This window comes from Neolamprologus multifasciatus, chromosome 20, assembly GCF_963576455.1.
Source record: "Neolamprologus multifasciatus chromosome 20, fNeoMul1.2, whole genome shotgun sequence".
NCBI classification, from domain to species: Eukaryota; Metazoa; Chordata; class Actinopteri; order Cichliformes; family Cichlidae; genus Neolamprologus; species Neolamprologus multifasciatus.
The window spans coordinates 16,375,506-16,400,201 of NC_140458.1; the positions used below are offsets into that span (position 1 = coordinate 16,375,506).

The 24,696-nt window shown below is 44.7% G+C and overlaps 3 protein-coding genes across 8 annotated transcripts in view; 2 read left to right on the plus strand and 1 right to left on the minus strand.

Moving 5' to 3' along the window:
- The window catches only part of prkcz (protein kinase C, zeta), a 99,640-nt gene extending 97,169 nt beyond the window's left edge, over positions 1-2,471 (plus strand). For all 6 annotated transcript variants that reach the window (XR_014871646.1, XM_085146754.1, XM_085146749.1 and 3 more), the window contains one exon: positions 76-2,471. Coding sequence is in view for 5 of the 6 variants with exons in the window: in XM_085146754.1 (XP_085002880.1) it covers positions 76-163 (88 nt within the window). In the remaining variant the exon portion in view is untranslated. The remainder of the gene's footprint in view (positions 1-75) is intronic.
- A 519-nt stretch (positions 2,472-2,990) lies between these two features.
- LOC146494706 (uncharacterized) lies at positions 2,991-11,088 on the minus strand. The gene is made up of 4 exons (XM_085146767.1): positions 10,852-11,088; positions 7,354-7,501; positions 4,379-4,899; positions 2,991-3,807 (listed from the first exon to the last, which is right to left on the minus strand). The coding sequence occupies exons 1-4, from the start codon at positions 10,968-10,970 to the stop codon at positions 3,735-3,737; spliced, it is 861 nt and encodes a 286-aa protein (XP_085002893.1). The 5' UTR covers positions 10,971-11,088; the 3' UTR covers positions 2,991-3,734.
- A 7,685-nt stretch (positions 11,089-18,773) lies between these two features.
- The window catches only part of skia (SKI proto-oncogene a), a 64,269-nt gene continuing 58,346 nt past the window's right edge, over positions 18,774-24,696 (plus strand). Inside the window, exon 1 of the mRNA XM_085146747.1 lies at positions 18,774-20,159. Within this exon, the coding sequence (XP_085002873.1) occupies positions 19,254-20,159 (906 nt within the window). The 5' untranslated portion in view covers positions 18,774-19,253. The remainder of the gene's footprint in view (positions 20,160-24,696) is intronic.

The window sequence follows — 24,696 nt, forward strand, 5'->3', positions numbered from 1 at the left end:
CAAACCTGGTTTACTCTCAGTAGCTCTGTGGTAAAACAAGTCCTCTAATTGTTCTTTCCATCCTTCTCTCCTCAGGGACGTCATCAAGAGAATAGACCAGTCCGAGTTTGAGGGATTTGAATACATCAACCCCCTGCTGCTAGCCACAGAAGAGTCTGTATGAAGGAGAAACCAGCGTCCTCCTCTGAGCTGCTGTTCAAAAACAGAAACAAACAAACAAACTTGCAAGCCAACTCAACTCAGAAAGGCGACAACAAGGAGGAAGTTCCCCCTGGACCTGTCCACAAGGCAAACGGGAGGACGGAGAGTTTTTCCCTGGGGAGCCGGGAGCCGGACTACAGGAACATTCCCTGACTTTATGCTGTCTTCTCCTTTTCTTTGTTCGGTCCTGTTGTCCCTGTCAGTCCATCCTCGTGTCAGAGCAGGACTGGCTGTGTGAGCGTTTCATTCTGTGCCTGCCACCATCAACACGTTTCAGCCCATCTCACGCCCTGGATGAATACGACGGCTTTGCGGAACAACTTTAAATAATTTTACGTGCAATTTTTTATTCTTCTTTTTTTTCTATCTTGGTAGGGGGGCCACGCCTCACACACACAAGAATGTACAATGACAAAGGAGAAAATGTTGTTATTGTGTATTATGATGTAGCTAGTGAATCCAAAATTGATGATGCCTTTTATTGATGCAAGCGGCACATGTTCCTCCATAACCACAAACTTTTCTTTGTGTTCTGTTGTTTTCACAAACAAGGGGGTGACAACTTTTTATTTAAGAAGTGCCTCAAAGATCAAATGATTTCCCGTGTCTCTGATTGCACCTCTCTGTTCACCTGTTACGGCTGCAGCAGGTAACGCAGCTGAAACTCTGCCAGGGTATGTCCGAACTCTCGTCCAGCGTGTGGAGCTCGCTAAGCTGCCTCAGTCCCCACACACAAACAAACCTTCTTACTTTTAACCAATCGTTCAAATAATCAACATTTCCTGTGAATGTGTAATTGACACGAGCAGCTGGGAGGAGACCTGACCTCTTTCCTTACACATGTGTAATTGTAATATTTCCCAGTGAAGGTCCGCGTTATCGTCACATAGGTGAGGAGCAGCAGACAGACTTGGCCCATGCCTGCTGTCAGACGTTGGCTTCAGCTTCCACAGTAAATGCAGCTTTGGGTTCCTCCTCACCAGGTGCTGCTGCGTGACCATCTGTGTGACCTGCTGGGGGAAACTTGTCACCGTTTCCTTTATGGGCTTACTGTGTGGTTCCATGTCTACAGTGACCTGCTGCAACGACAGCTGGAAATCTGTTTGCAAGTCTAAATGAAATGGGAGAACAGCAGAAAAGCCATGAGAGCTTTTCCGTGGTGTTCACAGACATTAGTGGGTCTTCCCTGTGTGGGGGAACAAAGCTTTTTTGGGTTAAATTCCAGGTGTGTTACTTTGGAGTTTGTCTCGACGCCCAATCAGTCTCAGCAAAGGCCGCCCTCCCTGAGCCTGGTTCTGGCAGAGGTCTGTTCCCATTAAATGGGCGTTCTTCCTCCCTACTGTTGCCAAGCTCTGTTTATAGAGGATCATCTGATTGTTGAGGACTATGCCTACAGTACTAGAGATACTGTAAAAAAAGTGCCCTGAGACAACTGCTGGGGCGCTAAAGAAAGAAAAGTGGGTCATTCCCAGTCTCAGCTGGAATGTTCTGGATGAGTGTTAGTCAGGGGTTGGAGGATTAGGTCACTATTATAATTCATGCCCTCCACCATGCAGCTGCTGGTGCACAACAGCTATAAAAACCAGTACGAAGCCATGAGTTTGTCTTTACTATATAATGAAGTTTTCAGGACACTTTAACTCTGTATACTGCCTCCTTTTATACACAGCAAGCAACATATCAGTACCTAACTGAAGCTTTGATGTTTTAATGCTGGGACATCAGTGAGCACACATTCATGTCTCCAACACAACCCGGTGCTTCTGATGCAAGCTGTGTGTATCTGCATACATGTTCTTCTGAGGGAGAAGCTCTCAATTGGCTGTTTGTGATGAAACCTGACCGACGCTAATTTAATAACCTCATAATAGGATTAATTAGCTGATCAGTCACAGGGCCTCAATTAGCTGCAGGCCCTGTACAGGCAGGGAGACGGCGTAATGAAGTTCCAGTCACAATGAAAATACACACCTCTAATCAAAAGAAGCATCCTCCTCCTCCAACCCCGACACTCCATCTCACAGACTGTATTTTATTACCTGCACACAGGTGATACATTAGTGATGCTTTTTTCCCCCTTAAGGGACCAATGGATAAACTGGAAGCTCTTGACTCCACCTTACAGAACATGAAGGCTGCTCAAACCCCATGAAGGATTATTCAACTACAGTTCTGCTTTTACATAATCCTGGCCAGGTCTGCTTCATTTAGCTTCATCGCATCTTTGTAAATATGTGTAATTATTAAAAATCAAACTGGTTTTCTGTGAACCGAGTCCTTTTTTCTCTCACTGACGTCCTTTATTTGTGCTGACGACAGCAGGAAGATCTGTGCAGATGCTACAGATTTGCATGCGAGTGAACACTTGGGTGCATACAGCTCCTCTGATCAGCCCTCAGCTCTGTTCGTGCAGAGGAGAAGAAGCACAGTCACCCTGAACCTAACGACACCGGGCTCAGTCACACTCGGTGAAAAATGATTTGCCCCTTCCTGATTTATCAAACAAATAATTTAATACTAGACAAATAATCTGAGTATTATATCATTTATTTATTAAGATCTGCCTTTTGTGAAAAGGCAGGTTTGCATAACTGGTTGAACATTAGTTGTGGTGTCCCACAAGGTTCAGTATTGGGTCCCAGACTGTTTCCTGTGTGTATCAATGACATGTGTAGAGTGACAGACATACTGAGGTTTGTGTTGCACATGATACAGCCGTTCTTGGAGGTTGTCAGTGAAGAAACTGATAAAATAAGTTCTCTTTGAATTTATCCCAAACCAAATTTATGTTGTTTGTAAATTAAATTGAGAAATGTATATAAATGTGGAACTAGATGTTGATAAGGTATCCACTGAAAGGGTTTTTCCTATATGGGAACCACATAACAAACAGGTGTGTAACGAGATGGCAAACACCGTCGGGATTTTGGGAAAACCAAGGCTCATCCTAACCAATGAAAGACTGCACACACTGTTACTGCCATATTTATATTATAGTGGTAAACTCTGGATATTCCCCACAAAACATATGCACAATGCAAAAAGAGCAGTAAGGATCATACATCATGTACATTTGTCCAGTAAAAGCACCGCTTGCACCTGCTCCCTGGGACTATAGAAACAGCAGCTGGAAATACAGGCAGCAAGAATCAGGACTGAATGAGAAGAGTCAGGCTCATGTGTTACACTGCAGTCACACCATCAATGCAGAGAAATGAAGAACATGACATTGTAGAACTACATTAGATAGCTGCAGAGTCTATACCAGGGTGGGTGACCTTGCGAGCACAGCTCTACTTGAGTGGGTGTACGTGCACTGCAGTGCCGTCATGAATGAACACTCATTACGACTAATCACTCATGAAAACATGGTGTGCTCGTGCACCGAAGAGGTGGACTCTGGTTTCCTCATCTCACTGCAGCTCAGTCAGCTGAGTTCTCTGCACAGGCTGCTGTCTGCACCGTCGTCCTCCGTGCGATACGACCCCGGAGCAGCAACCGGGCGCCTTGTAGACCGTCGGCATCGATTCAGCTTACCAGGTCATGTCCACATTCATTTCAGACAGACACTGGGCCAGGTGACCATCGCAGTCCATCTGGGTGAACCTGGAGAGCCAAGAACAACTGGACTGTACTGGATGTGGTGAACTGGACCTGACTGAATCCTGGACCTCTCCATCTGTGGGCACCACTTATGCAGCAGAATCTGGACAACTATTTGTTTGGACCTTGTGCTGAAACTGCACTGCACCTCAGACAGCATATAAACATCTTTATATTTATGCAATTATGTCATGTTGATTCTGACATGAAAGCAGAGGTCACGGGATGATGCTATGCAAGACCTGCACAATAAAAACATATATGGAAGTTCTGCTGTAAGGTAATGTTGATCCTTTGGAGGCTGGGCAGTCAGCTTTGTGATGCTGTCACTTTTAAACCTCTAAAACTTAAACTAGTTTGTTTACTTGTCGTTATCCATTTAACTAACAAGAGCTACACACACTGCAAACATCTAACTGGTGACCAGCTTCAGCTGGATGCCAACTGGCTGGTTGCTGATGTCATAAGAAAATCATTAAAAAAGAAATTCATAAAAATCAGCAACAACGCACGAAGGAAAAAAGTCCCTATGCTGATGTGAATGAAGAAAGAAAAGCACCCGATCAGTTCTTACCCAACAGGGAACACTTGGAGACACATGGGACAACTCTGCAGTCCTCCTCCTGCTCCTCCACCTGCTCCTCCTCCATCTTTTTTGCCACACCCCTGCACCTCCTCTTCCTTTTTAGCTTCAACCTCATTCTGCAGAGGAACTCTGTCAGATACCTTCACCCAGTATGTTGGAAGCTTCCTACTGACTGGTCCAGTCGCTTTCCTCCCCTCCTCCTTCCCAGCACTGGAAAATCCTGGTGATGGCAGCGCCTCCTCCCAGCTGTGCAGGGACGGCCGCCGTGTTTTGCTGAGGGTTTGAGGAGAGTGAGTGGAGCTCTCCATGCTGTGGGAGGACGGGCCTCTGACAGGTGGCTCTGGCACCGCACTGGTGTGTGCTGTGGGGTCCTCTGGAGAGGAGCTGAGCCCGACAGGATCTGGGATCCGTGACGTACTCAGAGAAAGATGAGACGGTTCAGGGAAGGTAGAAACCTCACTGCTGAGGTCGCACCACCCCTGTTCCTCCACCCAAAGTCCCGCAGGTCTCTAAAAACAAGGAGAAAACAGGAATAATGGTCTGACAACGGGTGTGTGGAACTTCAGCCAGTCATGCGGAGCGTGCTGTGGACAGTTGATCTTTGGATGATTACATGAATACACATGTGTGTGTGTGTCATGTAAATGTTCCTCACCAATGGAAATAGGCCAGCAGCTCTAACATTATAGAAAAAAATTACAATTACTTGTTTAGGTGTCATTTTGAATGTTTTAACCAACCAAAAGTCCAAAGATATTAGTTTCATCATGAAGATTAGATCTACAAAAGAAGTTACATTTCCCTATATCCCCTTCAAAAAGGAAAAAAAAAAGACTTTATTCTATAGTGTCAGTGTTTAACTAAGTGTTGGTTCAACCTCAAGGGCTCAAAAATGAGACAGAGGTGTCAAACAAACACGGTTGCTCTAACAGCCACCCTGGAGAGCAGCTCTGCAGGTCCTCCATGTTCTGATGTCCAACTTTACAGCTGAACTAAGGATGTTTGGTGCCTGGTGTTTCTCAAAGTCAGGGGTGTGGTTTCCCCCTGGTAACAAGTGTTACTATACTTTGGAAGGAAGGGGCACATCAGCTTTAATATAAGCTATCATCCATCCTTTAACTTCACTGATTGGACCCTTTTGAACATTTGAATAGAATTAGCATTTTAATCTGGCTCTTGGTGTACGAGAACCACCCCCTAATCAACTTCATACAAAACCAGGAATCCCACCCTTCTCAATAAATGGGTTGATATAGTTGTTCTTGGAAAAATTCAGTTTTCATAATACAGTGCTTAAAAACATCCTCCCTCCAACACTCAACAGCAATATTGCCCAAACTGGATGAGTTCCTCTCTTTGGGAATCTAAACATCCTCCACTGGTTGCTGACCTTCCCATCAAGTCATCTTTAAGGTCTTCCATACATGCTGAAGAAGCTCTGGGCAACATTTGTAGATCTAACATATGCCTGGAGCAGATGCTGAGCAAGCTGCCTTAATCACCTCCTCGGCATCCTTCAAAGTGACCTGGAGGACACCATTCACTTCCCCGATGGAACACGTCAACCAATCACTTAGCCCGTTTAGGGGTTGGCAATGAAGGCTGCTTGCTTCCTGGCTCTCTCTCTCTTCCCCTCCTGTTCGTTTAAACCAATTACCACATATATTTGTACATTATATCTATACAGACACACATCAGTGCAATACAATGCAGTTTATGGATGCAACCTAATTACCAAGCTTGTTAGTCTTTTCTGATAACTTCTATGCTCCTGACACAATGAAACATGTTTGGGGTTCATACATTCATACTTGGTGGCCTTCTTTTACATCCTATCTAGTCCTGCATCCTTTGAGATGTATTTAGGAGTGGGTCAACACATGGATACAGAAATATACTGCTCAAAAAATGAAAGCAACACTAAGAAAACACATCAGATGTCGGAAAAAGAAAATAATCCTGCTGATATCTATACTGCTGTGGACACGCTAACATGTAAGGAATAAGAGAATGCTACAAATAATTAAGCCCTCTATAGGTTCATCAAAAGCAGATGGAAAATCTTCAAACTGAAAATCGAGTGTCATAGGAGTTCATTTTCAGAAACATCTGTACCAGTAGTCTACTAGGTATCATTTAATAGGACTCTGGCAGTGTTCATCCAGTTCCTCTTTGCACAAAGGAGCAGATAGCAGCCCTGCTGATGAGCTAAAGACAGCTATGACACACAACAAACAATCTGCGAATAGCACTTAGTGATGTGATGTCACATCCTGGAGGAGTTGTACTACCCTTGCAACTTTTATAGGGTCCAGGTATGACTTACCAGCAGTGATTCTGACCCTAAAAATGCATAACTGCTGCAGAGTCAGCGGCCTCCACCTGTGAAAGCATGCCTGTTTTTTGGGATCGTTGCCCCCGAATGCACCTGAAGTTAACTTCATAACATCAGCTGAAATGACCTGCTGCTATACTCTGATTCAGATGTGCTCCTTTAGTGTCTGAGCAGTAAGTCAGGATTTCTGACAGTGGCGACTATCAAATGAAAAACAAGACAAAGAAGATGTTAACCTCAAATGGCTTTTTGTTATGTGCTGTATCATGGTGTCATCTCTATAATGTGCAATGCATCCCAATAAAATATCACAATGATTGAAATTATATGAACCCCTGAGGTGGATAATTCCCGCCCCATCTTCTCCACACTGCCTACTGAGAACTTGCAACATCACTATGTTCTCCCTGTTGTCTCCAAATTGCACAGGAGCATCACAGCACACAGGCTCCTGTGTCTGACAGAGAAACTCCACCTGTCAGAGGCCAGCGGACACACTGTCATACAGAGTACACAGCAGGAACACTCTGGAATATTAGAACTGTGAACATTTGGCACTTTGTGTGCTCGTGTCTTGTTGGGAGCTTCATCATATTCCCTGCAGGAGCTGTGTAATGCAGTAACATACCACTGCAGATGCATGTGGAAGATCAGGAACCTGGTCCCAGAGCTGCTCCTCCAGGCATGGCAGAGCAGCCTGGAGTGTGAATGCCCACAGGCTCTCCACAGCAAGCAGCTGCTGTCTGTTCCACCACGCTCCTGCAGGAAGCGTCGGCCTGTGAAGCAGATCATCCACACTGTGAACTGCTGCATTCTCCTCACATCGCTCCTCATGCATGCATCTCCATACAAACCATCACTAAACAAATACGACACAACTTTGACTCGAGTATTTCCACACACATTTGTTATTTTTCCTTTTATTAATCAATCTGTAGGAATTTTTAGTCAATCAGATTATTTCTGAAGCTGCTCTTTGATCTGGTGCACACTGCAAACGAAACGAAACAGATTTAATAACACAGCAAAGCTTCACAGCTGGTTTTTAATTAACTGCATTAAAAACACCTCATTGTAAATAGTTGTATGTGTGCCTTTTTACTTTCTTTGTTTCCATTAGGGAAGAAAATTCAATTGAAAATGTTGAATTTGCTTGATGGCTGGTTACCAAACTCCAGCCATCACATCAGATACTAAAAACAACAACAGACTAATAAAATACCAGAATTCCACTCAGCAAAACTAAAACATAAACAAGGACAGCAAGTCATATTTTTTTTCAGTGAAATAAATTTTCCCCAAAGGCAGCAGGGGTGAAATCGGGCGTAGAGTCCGGTTTAATGATGCCTGGATGACATCAACACGCTCCGATGTCTCAGCCTCGAGCAGTTAAATGGATACGAGCTGTCACATGACATCCATAGACATCACAACCACGCCATGCACAAATACCTTTTAACACAACTTTTTTGGAAGTATTGAGGCTCTTCAGGGTGTGAGAGGACACTTAATGTGTCGCTGTTGTCCTTCAGTCTCTTTCTTGAATCGTGACCAATGATAATATACAAACTGATACTTAGTTATCTTTGTCTATGGAGCCACAGATAACAGCTGGTTAAACTACAGACACGTCCTAAACACCTATAATTTTCTTCTGTAAAACTGTACTATTGTTGTTATTGTTCTCTGCACTGAAAGCCTCAGTGTCGAACCAGATACTCTGGATGACCTCCACTAACACTGTGACGTTTTCTAAAGCAGTTTTTGAGCAGGAAATGTGCTTCAGTGGGCCCATTAAAGACGCAGGGCTGATATCTATCATCTTTGTGAAACAAGAAATATCCTGTCTGAGAATAATGCTACATTAGACGCAGAAACAGGGGCTAGAAAAACAGACAATTTTTCCCACCCTGGCTTCTCTTGTTTGGTTTCCTGTTAAATTCTGAATGTAATGTAAAATTCTCTCAAACTAAAAGTAGATCGGGGAGCAGAGCCTTCAGAGCCTCTCTCTACTTTTACGATTACACCCAAACTTGCTTTCTCTGGATAAAGCTTGCAGCTCAGACGTGACCCTGAGCCAGCCTTACTTCTGCTGCAGGGCTCAGGGTGCGAACATTCACTGCTGTATGTCAATAACTTCTGTCTTTTCTTGTTTCTGTTTTGTCCTTGTCCCCCAACCCCGGACACATCCCCCTCCCTGCGAGCCTTGCTGTGGTTTCTTCCCATTAAAAGACAGACTCTTCCTCCCCATAAGGGCCCAGTGCTTGCTCAGAGGGGACTGCTGGGGTTTTCTCTCTAACATAGGGGGTCTTTACGTACAGTACTGGATCTAATTCAGTGCAAACCTAGTGTCAGGTCAGGGAGGTGCACATAAGTTTACAGCAGAGTTTAAGCTCTGTGGTTATGAAATACTTTGATTTAACACAGAAGGAGAAATTCACATTTACTGTAAAAATCAAACAAAAGTAGATCGTTTTACTGACTGGAATTCTGTTGCCTGTTTGTTTAGTAAAAATCATTCAGTTAACTTGGATCCCGACTAGTTCCGTTTAATTTGAGAGTGTTAGTAAAAGAAGGTTTGAGTGGAGCCTGCTGTCGTTACAGTAACAGTATGTTACTACATACAGTTTATTCCAGGCAGCAGGAACCGTTTCGACCATAAACAAAAATGTGCCTTTGTTGCTCTTTAATGAGCAGAGTTCAGTGATTCATGTTACTCGGCTTGTGAGTAACGCGTTACGTTTCCCCAGTGCAGATCAAATGCCGTTAACTAGTGATATGACGTTCTGTATCGAGGCTTCAAAGCTTGGGTCGAGTAATGGAGGGGGCGTTTCTGCGAGGCTTGCTTCATTTATGGGAGGAGCTGAAAATGATGACGTCCGAAGCCTCGCTGCCCGGCTGTACCACGTGACTGGTTCAGGAAATGGTTCGAACTTTGCCGCGAGCTATGACAGTGATATAAACCCCTCAGACTTCATTCAAAATGTGGGTGTTTGATGGAGAGTCGCGGTTAGTGAGAGTTTGGAGACAGTTTGGAGAGAGTTTGGAGGTTTATGAGAGTGAGGAGAGAAAGTCAGGAGAGAATGGAGCCAGCTACGAAGAGGAGGATGTCCTCCCCTGTGTGGGAACATTTTGATCTTATTCCTCCCAACAAGGTATGTAAATTTCTACAGAAGATGTATTTTCATAATACTGATAGTGCAATACAATTTATGTTAAGCTGTCTTTACTTTTGTACAAGGTGAAGTGCTTGCTATGTGCCAGGGAGCTGGGATATAACAACAACACCTCATCCATGTTAGGCACTACAGAGCTTTGCCTGAGAATAGGGGGAACACCGATTGTGGAGCAAGACCAGGTGAACCATCAAATGCCATGATAATATAGCATGCTGTAATGTTACTAAATGATATAACAATATTATACAACTGTAATAAGTTACGTGTGTGATAATTATATTTGTGCTTTGTTTTTATTGTCTTTCCTCAGGAGAATAATCTCAAATAGATGAAGACCTGGTTAGCATGGTGATTGAGGACTCCCAGCCATTTAGCATTGTGGAGGACAAAGGATTTAAAAGATTTGTTAAATCATTAAATCCTAGCTATGTTCTCCCCACTAAAAAGGTCATAAAAGCAGTGAAAATTTAGTTTTTACAGAATAAAATGTGAACAGGCAGGACTGAGGCTCAAGTGTAGCTGTCCATACCTCAATGTTACAAAAGCACAACCACTGTCCACACCCCAACCACACCTGACCTCACAGTAAATGATCGTTTCCATTTTAAGCATTTCCAAATAATCATTTTGCATACTGCCAGTATAAATATACACAGTATGCTGCCATCACTACAATATAGGTGTTTTACACACTCCTTTTGTTGTTGACATTTACAGGCTGTGTGCAAAAGGCCACACTCTTCAAATTCATGCCAACTAATATTTTTACGTCCAGTAGATGTCCTACTAGAGCAAATGAAGCTTCAAGAAGCTTTGCGTTGGGGTGAACCAATTGGAGGAAAAGCTTCAGTGCTTCATGAAGCTTCATCTGCTCATCACTACCGTTAACGGCCCAGACTGTGTTTTCTCAACCTTTAAGGTAAAGTTGTCGGTGCAAACAGACTCACCCACCGCTCTTTGCCGGGTTGTTGCTGGACGTTGTCGGGCTCCTCTTCGGTGCTCCCCCGGAAGCTTCGACCGTTGACTTCTTTCGCTTCAGTCTGGACTTCAAGTGATTTTCTTCCATATCTGCGTTTCACAACAACTCACAGCTCCCCGCCAGCTATTCTAACAACGACTTCCGTATCCCGCAACCTGACGTCACTCGATTACATCCAATCAGCTACGTCTAGCACGAGAACTCGAACCAATAGAATTCTACAACGATAACGGAGCAGTCACGTGAAAATCCTGCACGAACTGATACAGAAGAATCAGGGCTCGTTCAAAGATTTATTTTCTTCTTAGTGGATTTCACAGATTTATGGATATTAATAATAATAAAATGTTCAACTTTGGCTTTACTTTAGATACTGAGAGAGGGAAAAATATGAATTTGAAGCTTCACTGACGCTGTGGCACTTACATCACTGGCCTCGGATTAAGTAGTCTTAACTATTTAGGGCTGGGCTAAGCTGGGACTTGTAGAACATGTGTGTTTTAAGTAGACTGGACCAGCATACTGTTTTTACAAATATTAATGGCATAAAAAGAAAAGTTACAAAACTTAATGAGACAGGTAGTAATAGATATGTTCCTTAGAAGTACTCTGACTCAGTAAGACCCAGAGAAGAATAACATACATGTGAGATTTTTTGATTTTTCTATGACTTCTGCAGCACCTTCACACACCTTATGGAAAGTTATCCACATCCTCACATACATTCATTCTAACTGTGGAGACAGGGATGTGTGCAGAAACACGGGAGCTGTCATGGTTCTGGGGCTTTTGAGCTAGCATTTCCACTTTCATGCCTTTTTGTGTTATGAAGTTCTGGTTTAGGCTTCAGTTAGTTCTCTGTTTCCTGTTTAGGTCTGTTTAGGTTCCTCCCAGGTCTGTGTCTTCTCCACTATGTTGGTTATGGTGTCGCATCTTCAGTGTTCGAGTCTGTCAGCTGTGTTCGGCCTAGCTGTCACGTTCTCTGTATTCCGTGTCTCATCTCCCATCCCACGCTGTTCCACGCGTCTGTTTTTGGGTCCACACCTCAACTTCACACCATCTGCCTCTGCTAATTGTGACCCAAGCAAAGCACAAACTACAGGAAAGAAAATGGACACATTTCATGGCATGACAGAAAAAAGACTTGTCCATGAATCGGGGGCGAGCTCACTGAGGTGGTTAAACAACTCCTTGTTGGCAGGGCCCCTGGGGTGAATGAGATTCAGCCTTGGATGTTGTGGGGCTGTACTGGTTGGCACACTTGTGCAATGTTGAATGGCGATCTGGGGCAGTGCCTTTGGATAGGCTGAAATGGAGGTTCCCATCTTTCATAAGGGGGTGCTCACATTACTCAGCTTCCCTGGTAAGGTTAATGGCAGGGTACTGAAGAGGAGAGTCTATCCATTGCATTGTTTACATGGAGAAGGCTTTAACCACTTGGGGAGAGTGGAATATCTGGTCCATTGTTGCGTGCTCTTTAGTCCCTGTAAACCAGAGTGAGAGCCTGGGCTGCAGGCTTTACTGCAGCAGGCTGGGTTTGTTCCCGGTGGGTACTGAACTTCACAAAGGCTGGTGTGTGGTGGCCTCATGAAAAAGTGCTCTGTTGTGACTGTAAGACGCAATGAGTTCTTTAAGATATAATAGTCTTTAAGGTATTTGTCAATAAACCAGCAGAAGCAGATCCACACAGGTCAGTTGGCATTGTTGTCCTTAATGCAGCTAGCAGAAGGTCAGCTCTGTTAATCTGTGCTTATTAAAAACGACCACTGGAAACGACAAGTGAACTTGATAAAAATCAAAGGGCTCTTTGGATTTTTACAGCTTGAACAAAATGAACCATTCAGATTATGTAAGCCTATAATAACCTATTCTATGTCTTCACTTCATGGGCATACGTTCAGGACGCAGAAGGCAGACAATGAAGGAAGCCCAGAACATTGGTCGGCCCCTAAATAGCTTCATACCTCACCTGTTTACACTCATCCTGTTTTTGCACTGTCGTGTCCAGAGGTGGCTGTTGCTTTTGACAGCAGGCTTGAGTCGAACAGCTGTCAAATCTGTTGTCTCCATCATGTCCGGTTGGAAAAAGCTGCACCTGTACTTGTGTGCAATCCATTATTAGTCGTCAGTAAGACTGCAAAGTGCTCCAAATTCATTTCCACTTGTCATAGTAAGGACATGCCCAGCTCTGTGCTACACTTTGTTTTTGAACTGATATTGTAAAATAAGCTTAAACAGCAGCGCTTAGGAAGGAAAATCCTCGTTTCACAAAATGTTTGCAAGCTTTATCATGTAACGCACAATCCAGGCAAACTGTGTGATGTGATTATGACCTGATGTGACTTAAAGCATCAATCAAATGGAAAAGCAGCCTTTGAATGCATGACCTAATCACCAACTGTCACACTTAATACACTAACAATATTGTGTCAGTCTTGCTCAAGGATTCATTCAGTGCAAGATTACATCATAAGAAATGTTACTGTAATCATGAGACTTTGTTCCTTTGCTAGGACACACATAAAGTGGAAACTTGAAGTGGTGGGACTTTCTGAGCCTTTTATGCTTTTGGCCAGAGGACAGGGACCAACGGAGAGCGGCTACAATTATGCAATGGAAAAAGACGAGGCAAAGCTGGACTAAATGAAAGGAAAAGCAAAGAAAGGAAAGAAGACAGCATTATTCAAAATAATGGAAAACAGAACTATGTGAAAACTTGCTACTTTAAAATAAGATGAGAGCTTTTTTTGAACTGGTTCCCTGTAAGATGAGTATTGCAGAAAGACTTCACGATGTTTTTCTTTTTTTACCTCAGCCACAGAGGGGGAACACACAAAGCAGGGCTGTGGGCCAGGACTGTAGAAGTAACCCGGCGCCTGGAAAGAAACATTATGTCACTCCTCACACATGATGCTGTGTTGTGCTCGGCTTCCATAGAGACGATGAGGAAGCCTCAGCAGCAGCACCAATAGTTTGGAAGGGTACACTGCCAGCAGTTTTCCTATGGAGTGATGAAAACATCGCTCCACAACTAACTATTCACAGCTTCTGATCGATTGTAGCCAATTGTAACAATTCCTCTATTATCCTCATTTGCAGCTCACTCTTTTTTTCCTGTGACTTCACAACAACAGCTTTGGAGTCACCGTTTAACAAACAAATTCAATCTGCCAACTTCCGGACGACTGCTAAGAGGCAGCCCCAGGGACAGTGCAGAGTGTACACTATGAACATTTCTATCTAAAAAGACACTGTTAGTATGTTTGCTCAATAGTGTGCTGCGTACATGATTTCCCCCTGGTGAATGTGAGGAAGAGTTGCTCACTGGAGTCTTTGGGTTAGCTGTTCCACATCTAGGAATACTTCATGTTCGATTGGGGGATCTCATGTGAGAGTTTCCCCAAGTACTTGAGGACTTGAAGAAGCGTATCACTGCATCCATCAGACTCTCTTATGGGGATCCTTTGGGAGTGCTTAGTGAGGGCTTGGTTCACATTGGCAGCAGTGAGTTAGATTTGTTGCCACTGAGCCAGCCTAGTGTCTGTGATTTATCATATGAATACAAGTTCTTGGCTTAGCTAAGAGAATATCCAGTTCTGGCTACTTGGGCTTGCGTTTAGTAGATGATGTGGTCCTGTTGGCTTCACTGAGCAGTGAACCCCAGGTTCCACGGGGGCAGAGTCACACTACTACATGTCAAACTAGGGTTCATCGCTAGGAAAGACTGGATTGCATGTCTCAAGTGGATGTTTTTGTCTCAAGTGGATGTGTTTTGAATGTCTTGTGGCCTTGAGGAAAAAGTGGGCTGTGAGGTTGATGGATGTTGCAAGTGCAACATCTCCAGTGATGTGGTATCATGTAGAGTGCAGATGTGGACCCAGATACAGACTGGTTTACAGAGTTAAAAAAACAAAAACACAAACCTTTATTTAGACAAATGGAAAGTCTGACAGCACCAAGTAACAAAATCCAACAAACTCAAACCAGAAGACACAGGCAGGAAGAACCACAGCGAGCAAACACCACGACACAACAAAGGAGACAGAGACAAACCGACACCTCACATACACGAATGAGGCAATCAGGGGAAATGGAGATGATACAGTTGTAACTAATGAAATGAAACATGGAAATAAACAAAATACAAAGCACAGGAACACGTGACTATCAAAATAACATGGACGGTAATAAACAAGGAACAATAACAGAGTGGTGGAGACTTAATTAAAAACAGGGAAGGCAGCAAAAACAAAAATAACAACAAACTACAACCATGAACATAAACCTGATTACAAACTTACAGGGTTACTATAAATAACAAATGTAACCTAAAAAACAGATAAAACCAAAGTTCTGGAATAATACCAGAAAAGCAAACTTAAGAAACAAGCTATATAATAATACACAGAACTGGAAGGATCAGAAAAGAGAATCAGTAACACAGGGTAACAGACCCAGGACCATTAATATTAATTTAGATAAATATATTCATATATTAAACTGAACTGCATGGTCTCTGCTCCCCCCCCCCCCCCCCCCCCCCCGATCTGTTTCTGTGGCCCAAGTGCTGGTTATGCAACAAATATGCAGAAAACTAAGAAATGAAGAAGGATGCAGATATTTTGTGATGGCACTATAACCGTGAGGAGTGAGAGTGGAATAGAAACAGAGTTGCTCGATTCATTGTGGGAAGTTCCCCCTAACAGCCTCAGACTATAATAACATAACTAAGAGATGGTTAAGAGTCTATGAGGTGTATGCTCTATCAAAAAGGATAAGCCTAATCCTTAAATTAGAGACGTGTCTGCCTCCACAATCCAAACTGGAAGCTGGTTCCACAGAAGAAGATCCTCATAGCTCAATTCTGTCTTATTGCAACTGATTTTTCACATGCATCTCTCAGTCCTCCATAGCTCATCTCCAGCTGGTGCAGCACACAGCAGCAAAGCTGGATTTTATGGGTTAGGCTTTCTTTAATCTTCTCCCTTTATTTTTGGCCATAGTTTGCAACAATGCATGCATGCATGTGTGCATGTTGGAACCAGTGTCTGTTGTTATGGCTGATTGTGTTTGCGGTTTATGTGTCTGTATGTTTTATAATGTACACTTACATGTTTTTTTCTTACCCCATTATTTGAAACCTGGTTCCAGATTACTCGAACATTCACTGTAACATTATATACACTGTACCACACATCTGCTCCATTTCACCATTGGTCGTCCAGACTCTCTTTTATCTGGAGGCAGCCTTTGGAATTGGTTATGCCTACGTTCCAAAAACATGGAATTGCAGCCATGACCATGTGAGGAAAGGCTGCCGTCGTTCTTTGGGGTTTTCTGGATTAGTCCTGCAGGAAAGATTTTAAGCATTAGCTCTAAGCACTGTCTCAGCTCTGTCAAAAATAACCTGCTGCAGAGCGTGCTAGTGTACAGCACAAGTTACCATGGTGATGTACCCTGATAAGAAGCGAGCCACTGTTGTGACACTGAAGGTCTGAATTCGAACTTACCTCACTAACCACATGAGTAAATGATAATCACAGATGAGCTCTGGGGGGGAACAAGCACTGCTTGCTGGTAAGAACATGAATCATTGAAAATGAGGCTTGGCACACATTCTGCACTGTCTAACAGCTTTGGCCTTGATAGAATGAGAAGCCTAAAGGAAACAAAAGCTTTGTATCTCACTTGAAACTGTGGGAGAGAGAAGACAAAATCCACACACAGCCAGTAAACACAGTGTGCCAGTATTGGTGCCACAGCTGTATGCTGGCTGAGAGGATGGTGTCCTGCTGCTAAGAAATCTGCCATTTGTAAGGGCTGGAGCCCAGACCTGTGCCTCTAACACCTCAGGTCCACTGGCTGCACACTGTATAAAGGTTATTTTAAAACTTTACACCTAATCAGTCACTGTTGGGGCTGTGTCTATTAACTCACCCCATTCCTTTTAAAGCCGTCTCTCACTGTATTAACACATACAGTCAAAGAGCACAGATTACTGTGCAGTCATAAATCTCATGTTCTGTCTTGCTGCAGACAGCGCACTGATAGTCAGAACCACAAACTCTTTGGGGCTCATATAACTGAGTAGTTACTCTGCAGTTCTACAAATACTGAGAACTACTGTAATTTAAATATGTTCTTTTATTGTTACAGGCAGGATAAAGATACTTTTCTATTAGTATGATTAGTAACTAATTAATGAATAGAGTTTTTGGTGACTAAATAATAAAATGCTGCAGTAGAGATATTTAATCATGTTTAGTCAGACTTGTTGCTGGTCTGCAGCGGGAGATCCTTGACCCCCGATCCTGCCATAACGTTGCAGTTACAACACTGTGTGGGTAGGGGACGCCACAGGAACAGCAAACTCGTACTGGAGTTGAACTTCGACTCGGACCCCCTGAGGTTGAGCTTGTATGTTTGAATCAGCCATTTATTTTTCTCCTCTTCACTTGTTATAGCAAAGTTCAGGGAAAACAAAGAAGTCAACCGTGCACGGCCTCTGTCTATTTATATGATTGGTATTTACAGATCTGATATATTAGGCGACCTGCTACTTAAAGCAAGTACAAGAAAAGTTTTAAATGTAGGCTACAATTGAGATGCCGAGAGCGCAGGTACACGTTCAAATGGCCACTAACAACTTATTATAGCTGGTCTGTGGAAAAAAACAAAACTCTAGCCATTTCATTAGCAGGATGGTTTCTCAAGGTCGCCAACACATGAAACTTGTTTACTCGGCGCCTCTTGCCAAACAGTTTTAACACATTCAGGCAAAGGGAAAATAAATAAACCGCAGTCAGCCGTGCAATTTGCGTTTCCTCTTCCAAAGCTAAATTTGTCTTGTCTCGCAAAACACCACCCATCCTCTTTCGATTTTTTCTCTCTGTCTTGACAGCAGCCGTGAACCACATAGACGCCCAGCTCTTCTGCTAGGTTCAGGGTACACGGGAAATGTGGTAAATACGAGCACTCCTGGTTTGCGTGAAAATTCCGTTCCCGTCGGGGTTTCGTCAGTGGATTACTGCACCGCTGCTGCAAACAAACTGCATGTTGAGTTAAAATGCAGACAAAAGTCGAAATTGGTCACCAATGTGTAAACTGTGTGCTCCAGATGTTTACCCACATTATAATATAGCAGCAGTAATAGGATATGCTTCATTGGGTTTTAAATAACTTAATGATAATAATTTTTAAGATGCAAAAAATGTTACTATGCAAAAGATTATGCAAAAACTTTATTAGCAGTCTAAAATCATTCAGATAAAGGTGTATAGTAATAATAAAGGAACAGAGTGCAAAATAAAAAGTAAATGCAATATTTTAAAATATTTTACTTTTTCTCTCCTCCTCTGCCTATTGTGTTGTACATTTCATTGTTTTTCTTTATGCTACCTGTTCTGACTTGTCTCACCGACGTGACGTTTGTGTAATGTATGTATAGTCGGAAGAGGTCCTATTTCGCTGCAGGCAACTGCGAGTGACAAATAAAGCTTCTTCATCAAAAGAAGAGTCTCTCCTTTAAGATCCAACCATGCAGTCAATCTTATATTAGACTGTATAGTCACAGCTTGAGGTGCCACGTAGTAAAAAGAACACCATTTCCCATCTACGCCTTAGAAAAAGTAGGAAAACGTCTAAATTCTCCCTTTCTTCCACGGCCTGAATGCGTCGTTGTCTTTGCTTTGCTCAGTTCGTTTCTTTTTCTTCTTTGCTGTTCTCTTTTCTGTGTGCACGTGCGCGCGTGTACGTGCGGGGGGTGGCGGCTTGTTCCTGGAAGAGCCCGGCCTGCCTGCAGAGTCACTCACATTCCTGGCCGGGATTCAATGACTGAGCCAGACACACAAACGCAAAGGGAGGGGGCGTGTGAGTGAGCGCGCGACAGAGAGACCTAGACGGAGCGCGAGGGAGAGCGAGAGAGAGAGACACGCGCACTCAGACTGGGGGAGAGAGAGCTCTCGCGAGCGGACTGGCTCTTCAGACTTCTCTCCGCGCAGTCAGAGTGAACTGCGGGGGCAAACGAGGTGGATGTTTCGTCCTCGACAGCGGAAAGAACTTCAAATAAGGATTTTTACATTTCGTTTTCAAGCCTGACAAACGGAACTTTTCGCCTCGGTGGAGTTTGGAAGCCGTTTTTTCAAATATGGACAGTCGGCTCACTGCTACAGGGAGCGACTGGTCGGTGTTGACTCACACACGGGAATAAAACTGCAGCTGGGACCTTTTTCCTGGATGGTTGATGAGGCGTTTCGCACATCTGATCAGCTCTGGGACGCGGTGGATTTACCAGGTTGAAGGACGCCTAGCTGGTTGTGATTCCCGGTCGACTGTAGGAAGGATTTACGCATCTAAAGTTGCAGGAAAAGCATGGAGACTGTAAGTCGGCCGAGCTTCCAGCCTCATCCGGGACTGCAACAAACTCTCAAGCAGTTTCACCTCAGCTCTATGAGCTCGTTGGGTGGACCGGCCGCTTTCTCTGCTCGCTGGCAACATGAGCTGCTCTTTAAGAAGGACGGGAAGGAGCCCGAGCCGGTTCTGCAGCATCTGCCGCCGCCCGTGATGCCCGGCCCGCTCTTCATCCCGTCGGACCGCTCCACGGAGAGGTGCGAGACGGTCCTGGAGGGGGAGACCATCTCCTGCTTTGTGGTCGGCGGGGAGAAACGGCTGTGCCTGCCGCAGATTCTCAACACGGTGCTGCGGGATTTTACCCTGCAGCAGATCAACTCCGTGTGCGACGAGCTGCACATCTACTGCTCCCGCTGCACGGCCGACCAGCTGGAGATCCTCAAAGTCATGGGGATCCTGCCCTTCCCGGCGCCGTCCTGCGGTCTCATCACCAAGACGGACGCAGAGCGCCTCTGCAACGCCCTGATCTACGGAGGCGCTTACCCGCCGCGCTGCAAGAAGGAGATGAACGGAGGCTTGCTGGAGCTGCAGTTGACCGACAGGAGCTTCAAAGTCTACCACGAGTGCTTCGGCAAGTGCAAAGGCTTGTTCGTGCCGGAGCTGTACACCAACCCGAACGCAGCGTGCATCCAGTGCATGGACTGCAGACTAATGTACCCGACCCACAAGTTCGTGGTGCACGGCCACAAGGCGCAGGAGAACAGGACTTGCCACTGGGGCTTCGACTCGGCCAACTGGAGGGCGTACATCCTCCTGGGCCAGGATTACACGGAGAAAGAGGAGAAGGTCCGCCTGGAGCTCTTCCTGGACGAGATTAAGGAGAAATTCGACTTCGCCAACAAGTACAAGAGAAAAGCATCATCCAAGGTGAGCTGGTCTCCGAGCTCTAACTGTTGCAGCTTGTTATCCGCCACCCTTCTCCTTAACGTTAAAACGAGCGTGGGCCACTAAACTTGAAACATGTCCGAGCAAACACGTTTCAGGAGTGGATGCTGAGCCTGACAGTGTCTGGTCACTGCTGCTACTGTGGTCTTACTAATTGGGCGTCATCCAGCAGCGACAACAATATGCCTCTGGTGGCAATAAAGCCATTATCTGGCCGTGAAACACCTTAAAGGGTCGCTTTTTATTGGCCTGTACAGTAAATATAATCTAATTTCCCAACAAATGGCTCAATGGGAAATAGTAAACAACAGTTGTGAGATAATGTTGTCCCTTCTTCAGAACACTGTGGTTCAGTGGGTTGCTGTCTGTGACTGTCTCTATCTCCAGTGGGTGAGCTAGACCTGACTGTTAGTGTGACAGACCAAGCTGGTATCATATGTGTCATTTTACTTGTCTGTGGTTTAATCAGTGCTGATGTCATTTCCCCCTCTCTCTAGTCTTATCCATGTTCTCTTGTGTTCTTGTTTGAACAGTCCCAGTAATCAGGTTTTAGGTTCTGCGTGCTTTCAGTGGTCACACACCTCCAGCCTCAATCATCAGGTTTGTTTTTCTGAGCTTTAAAGCTGCATGGAAGGACTCTGTGTTAGCTTTGGTGTTTGCAGACTGATCCCACCCCTGTAGGGGGAAAAAAGGCTAGTGAGCCCATTTGCATGAACTGTTACACATGAATGGAGCTGATGAAGCGGGGTTTAGGAGTATTGTGGTGGAAACATAACATGATCCCAACAAAGGGAAGCATTCAGCAAACATCAGAACCCCCTCTACCAGGCCAGCCACCCACCTCTGACAGGGCTCCTCCTTTTGCCTACTCTCCCTCTCCTTGGTGGACTTGTAGAGCAGAGTGGAGTTGTTGATGAGGCTCAGAAAGCAACAACACAAGTGTTTACAAGAGTTTTCCTCCACTTCTCCACTGAGGCTTCTTTCAGAAAAACCTGCCAAAGAAAGGGAGATCAGGGAGGCCCTTGAAGTCCTGAAGAGTGCCAGAGTCCTACCATGCACGGTGAACACACACTCTTGGCACACACTTTCATTCAGACTTGAGTGGACACACCTCAAGGAGCTCCACTTTCAGGGGCTCTTGTGTTTTTCCAAGTGCTGACGGGGCGCCCAAATGTTAAGCTCAAGGCTTGTTTGAAATGCTTTTTAATTCAAGCCCCGCCCCCGAGCATCTGAGGGACTGCACACAGGTTGAGAAATATTGTTGCTCTCATTTTTCTCAACACATTTGGGCACAGCTGAGGAAATGTTTGTGGAGGATGTCGCCACAACGCCTTATTTTGAAATGCGTCACTGTTGTCAAAGGAGGGCAGCTCAGTGAATATTAATAAGACTGATAGAGAAGTGTCAGCAGCAGTCTCGCATAGCAGACAGACACAGGAAGCGATATTGCCACACTTCCCTCCTTGCAGACGCTCTTTTGAAAGCTTCCTCCTGAGACGAGTGAATCACAGAGTAAAAAAAGCTGTCCACATTTAGCAGCGTGCCTCCAGTTGTGGAGAAAGTGTGAACTTGAAGTTCACTTTTACTTTTTTTGTCTTGTAGGATGCATACATAGTGCAGGCTGCACAAATGCATTGAAGTGTTCCACGTAGGTTGGGGAAGGTTTTCCTGCGCAGGCCTGCCCCAGGTTGCCATGCCAGGCTTCTGCTTTCTGGCTGGCACACATAATGAGTGGGTTTCCACATCAGGATGTGGAGATAAGGCTTGTGGTTGCAGATTTAGTGTGACACTAACTTTATAATTTGGCCTCACGGTGACGTCGGCTCTGCACAGTCTGCCTGGTTTAGAGAGATATGAGGACTGAGGGTGGTTGTGGTGGATGGTGGTGGGCAGCTGAAGCTCGACTCGTGCTTGGCTTTGAAAAAACTTTACCTCAGACTTTTTTGGTTTGTTTGGGTTTTGGCACCTTCCTACGTGGAGAGGGTCGTCCTCGGGCTTCTTGGTTACTGTATTATTATTACTGTTGCTTCATCGGTCTGTGCTCATATTGCAGATGTGCGCCTCCTCAGAGTGGTGAGCATGTGTACACGACTGTAACTGGTCGTGAGCGAAGCATGTGTGTGTCTGCGGAGCTTTCAGGTTCCTCCTAAAGTGCTGGGATGGGATTTGTTCAGAGACAGATGTGCACTAAAAACCAGCCAGAACAATAGCAGAGGCCATTTTGCATCGATGCTCCACATATGTTGCGTTGTTGTGCTGACAACCAACACATTCCTGCAGGCTGTTTCCACGTGTGGCTGAGGAAAGGCTCAAACCAAACCTGTGTAGGGTTGGAACGCACAACTGTCGAGTCTGAATATATCCTTCCAAGTCAGGGCACTTCTTAAATCTCTAACGTGCAGAAGCCAGCACTTCCCTTTCTGCTGCCCCCACCCTCCTACCCCCGGTGCTTGGAATATCTGGCCTCCAGCTGAAGGAGCTGCTTGTTTCAGGAGAGACGTGGGGCTGTGGTGGTGGGGGCTCAGAGGAAGTGAACTCCCACAGGGGATATAGGCCCATGTCCTGTTTCATATGCAAGGCGCAATGCTGGCTAAGCCTGCTGACAGTCAGCCATGTCCACACAGCAGACAGAACAACAGCTGGGAGCTGTGCGTTTCAGTGGCTGTTCAGGGAATATTTCCATTCTGATCCTGTGCAGCAGTCTGCAGTGGAGCCCGACTGTGTGGCTGTTTCGGTCAGTTTGTATACTTTCCTATTTTCCTTTTCATAAAAAGTGCATTTTGTGCCCTTTGCTGGGAGAGGACACCCATTCAGTCAGGGCTCTGTAATGAGTTCTGCTGCTGTATTAAATACTATATTTTGGGCCGTCCCATTAAAAACACGACTAACATGATAGAGTCGTGTCTCTGGTTCGAGCTGTGGGTCAGAACAGTGTTGGAAATGAACCACCTCACTGTGTGAATGGTGCTTCAGTCTTTGCTTGAAGGTATGGAGTGCATTCAAAGACAAAAGTATTCTTCACTTTCTAAGAATATTTAAAAAGAGTGTTTCATTCAGGGTTGCTGCTTTCTTCTTCTAGGCTGGCAATGAACAACAAAAAGCATGTGTTTTGCTCTCCTATATGGAAAAACACAGCGATGAATCATTGTGCTCCATGACAAAAACTCTGAGGACCAGCCATAAGATGAAAAGTCTGTTTCCACTGCAGCTGCTCTCAGGACAGGGCTCGCTGTGGGAGCAGGGTGTACGGCTGCTTAGGTTTGCTTGGAACGTTTCTCAAAAGGCTCCGACTCCAGCGGTGGTGGAAATGAACTGGGTGCAGTGATTGTCTTCATACAGCACGTCTCCTTGCTACAAGCCGTTTGTATCAACAGTTTTTAACTTGTGCAAACAAAAGGACTTTTCTTTCCTCATGTACTGTGCACAGTCCTGATTTCCGATTATCAGCTATTTCAAATAGGGCTTCAAATTTACAGAAGCTGTGAGATGTTCAGTGGCAACACGTTGCTTGAGTAAGATTTGATTGGATTCACAGCTGAGAAGAACTATTTCTTCCAACATGTGAGAAGTGAAATCTTTGGTGAAATATACAAAGAGCAGTGGTGCCGAAACACGGCGCTGCAGTAATATCTCTGCTTGCTATGGACACATACTTGCTTTAAGTCAATAAGTGTCTGCCTGTCCATTTCAAGAAGATGGAGGGGTGAAAAAAGAGAAGGCCAGATAAGGTTTGTGCGTGGCTGCATGCAGGTCATCTGGGAAAGTTTGAATATCGGTTTGACGAGCCAGTAGCGTGCGTGACAATCAAGTGTTTCCTTCCAGTCTTTGACATTCCTGTGAGAATATTCCGAGCCGTATGATAACACAAGCACACACGGCTGGCTGTGGACCTTAAGTGTGTCTCATTGGGATTATAGCACAGGTAAGAGAAGACCCAGTGACCTGATACAGGTGTCTCGTGGGACAGAAGCTCTTTCTCAGCCAAATTATGGAATTTGGTGTCTAGTTTGGCTGTTAGCCACAGCTGATGGTAGGTAACCATAGGCATTTTTGTTTAATGAGGTGGTCTGTGAATTATTCATCAGCATAACTGGACGTGCCCAAGCAGCGCGCTCTCCCCTGCAGCTCCTTCCCCGGGAGTGTTTACATAGGTTGAGCTGTCAAGAGGGGACAGTGTTAGTGATGTGCATGAAAATAAGTTGGTCAAAAAGTTTGACAGTTTTTTGGTCTTTAACATCAGAGAATCAGGCAGTCAGGCTTCCTCCAGTCCTCCTGCTGGTGAGCTCACCAGTGCTGAATGTTGAGACATGTCACATTTTATTCTTACAGGTTTTTCAGTAAAAAGATTTCAGTGTGAGTCTTACAAAGACAGGTGAACATTAGTCTGACTCACTGAAGCCTAACCCAGCACCTGGGTGATGTTAACTGAATGGTGCAGCCTGTCCACACTCTGTGTATGGAGTGCATGGATGATTAAAAGAGAGTCATATCTGTAAAAGTTTTTTTTCCCATGTCTGTA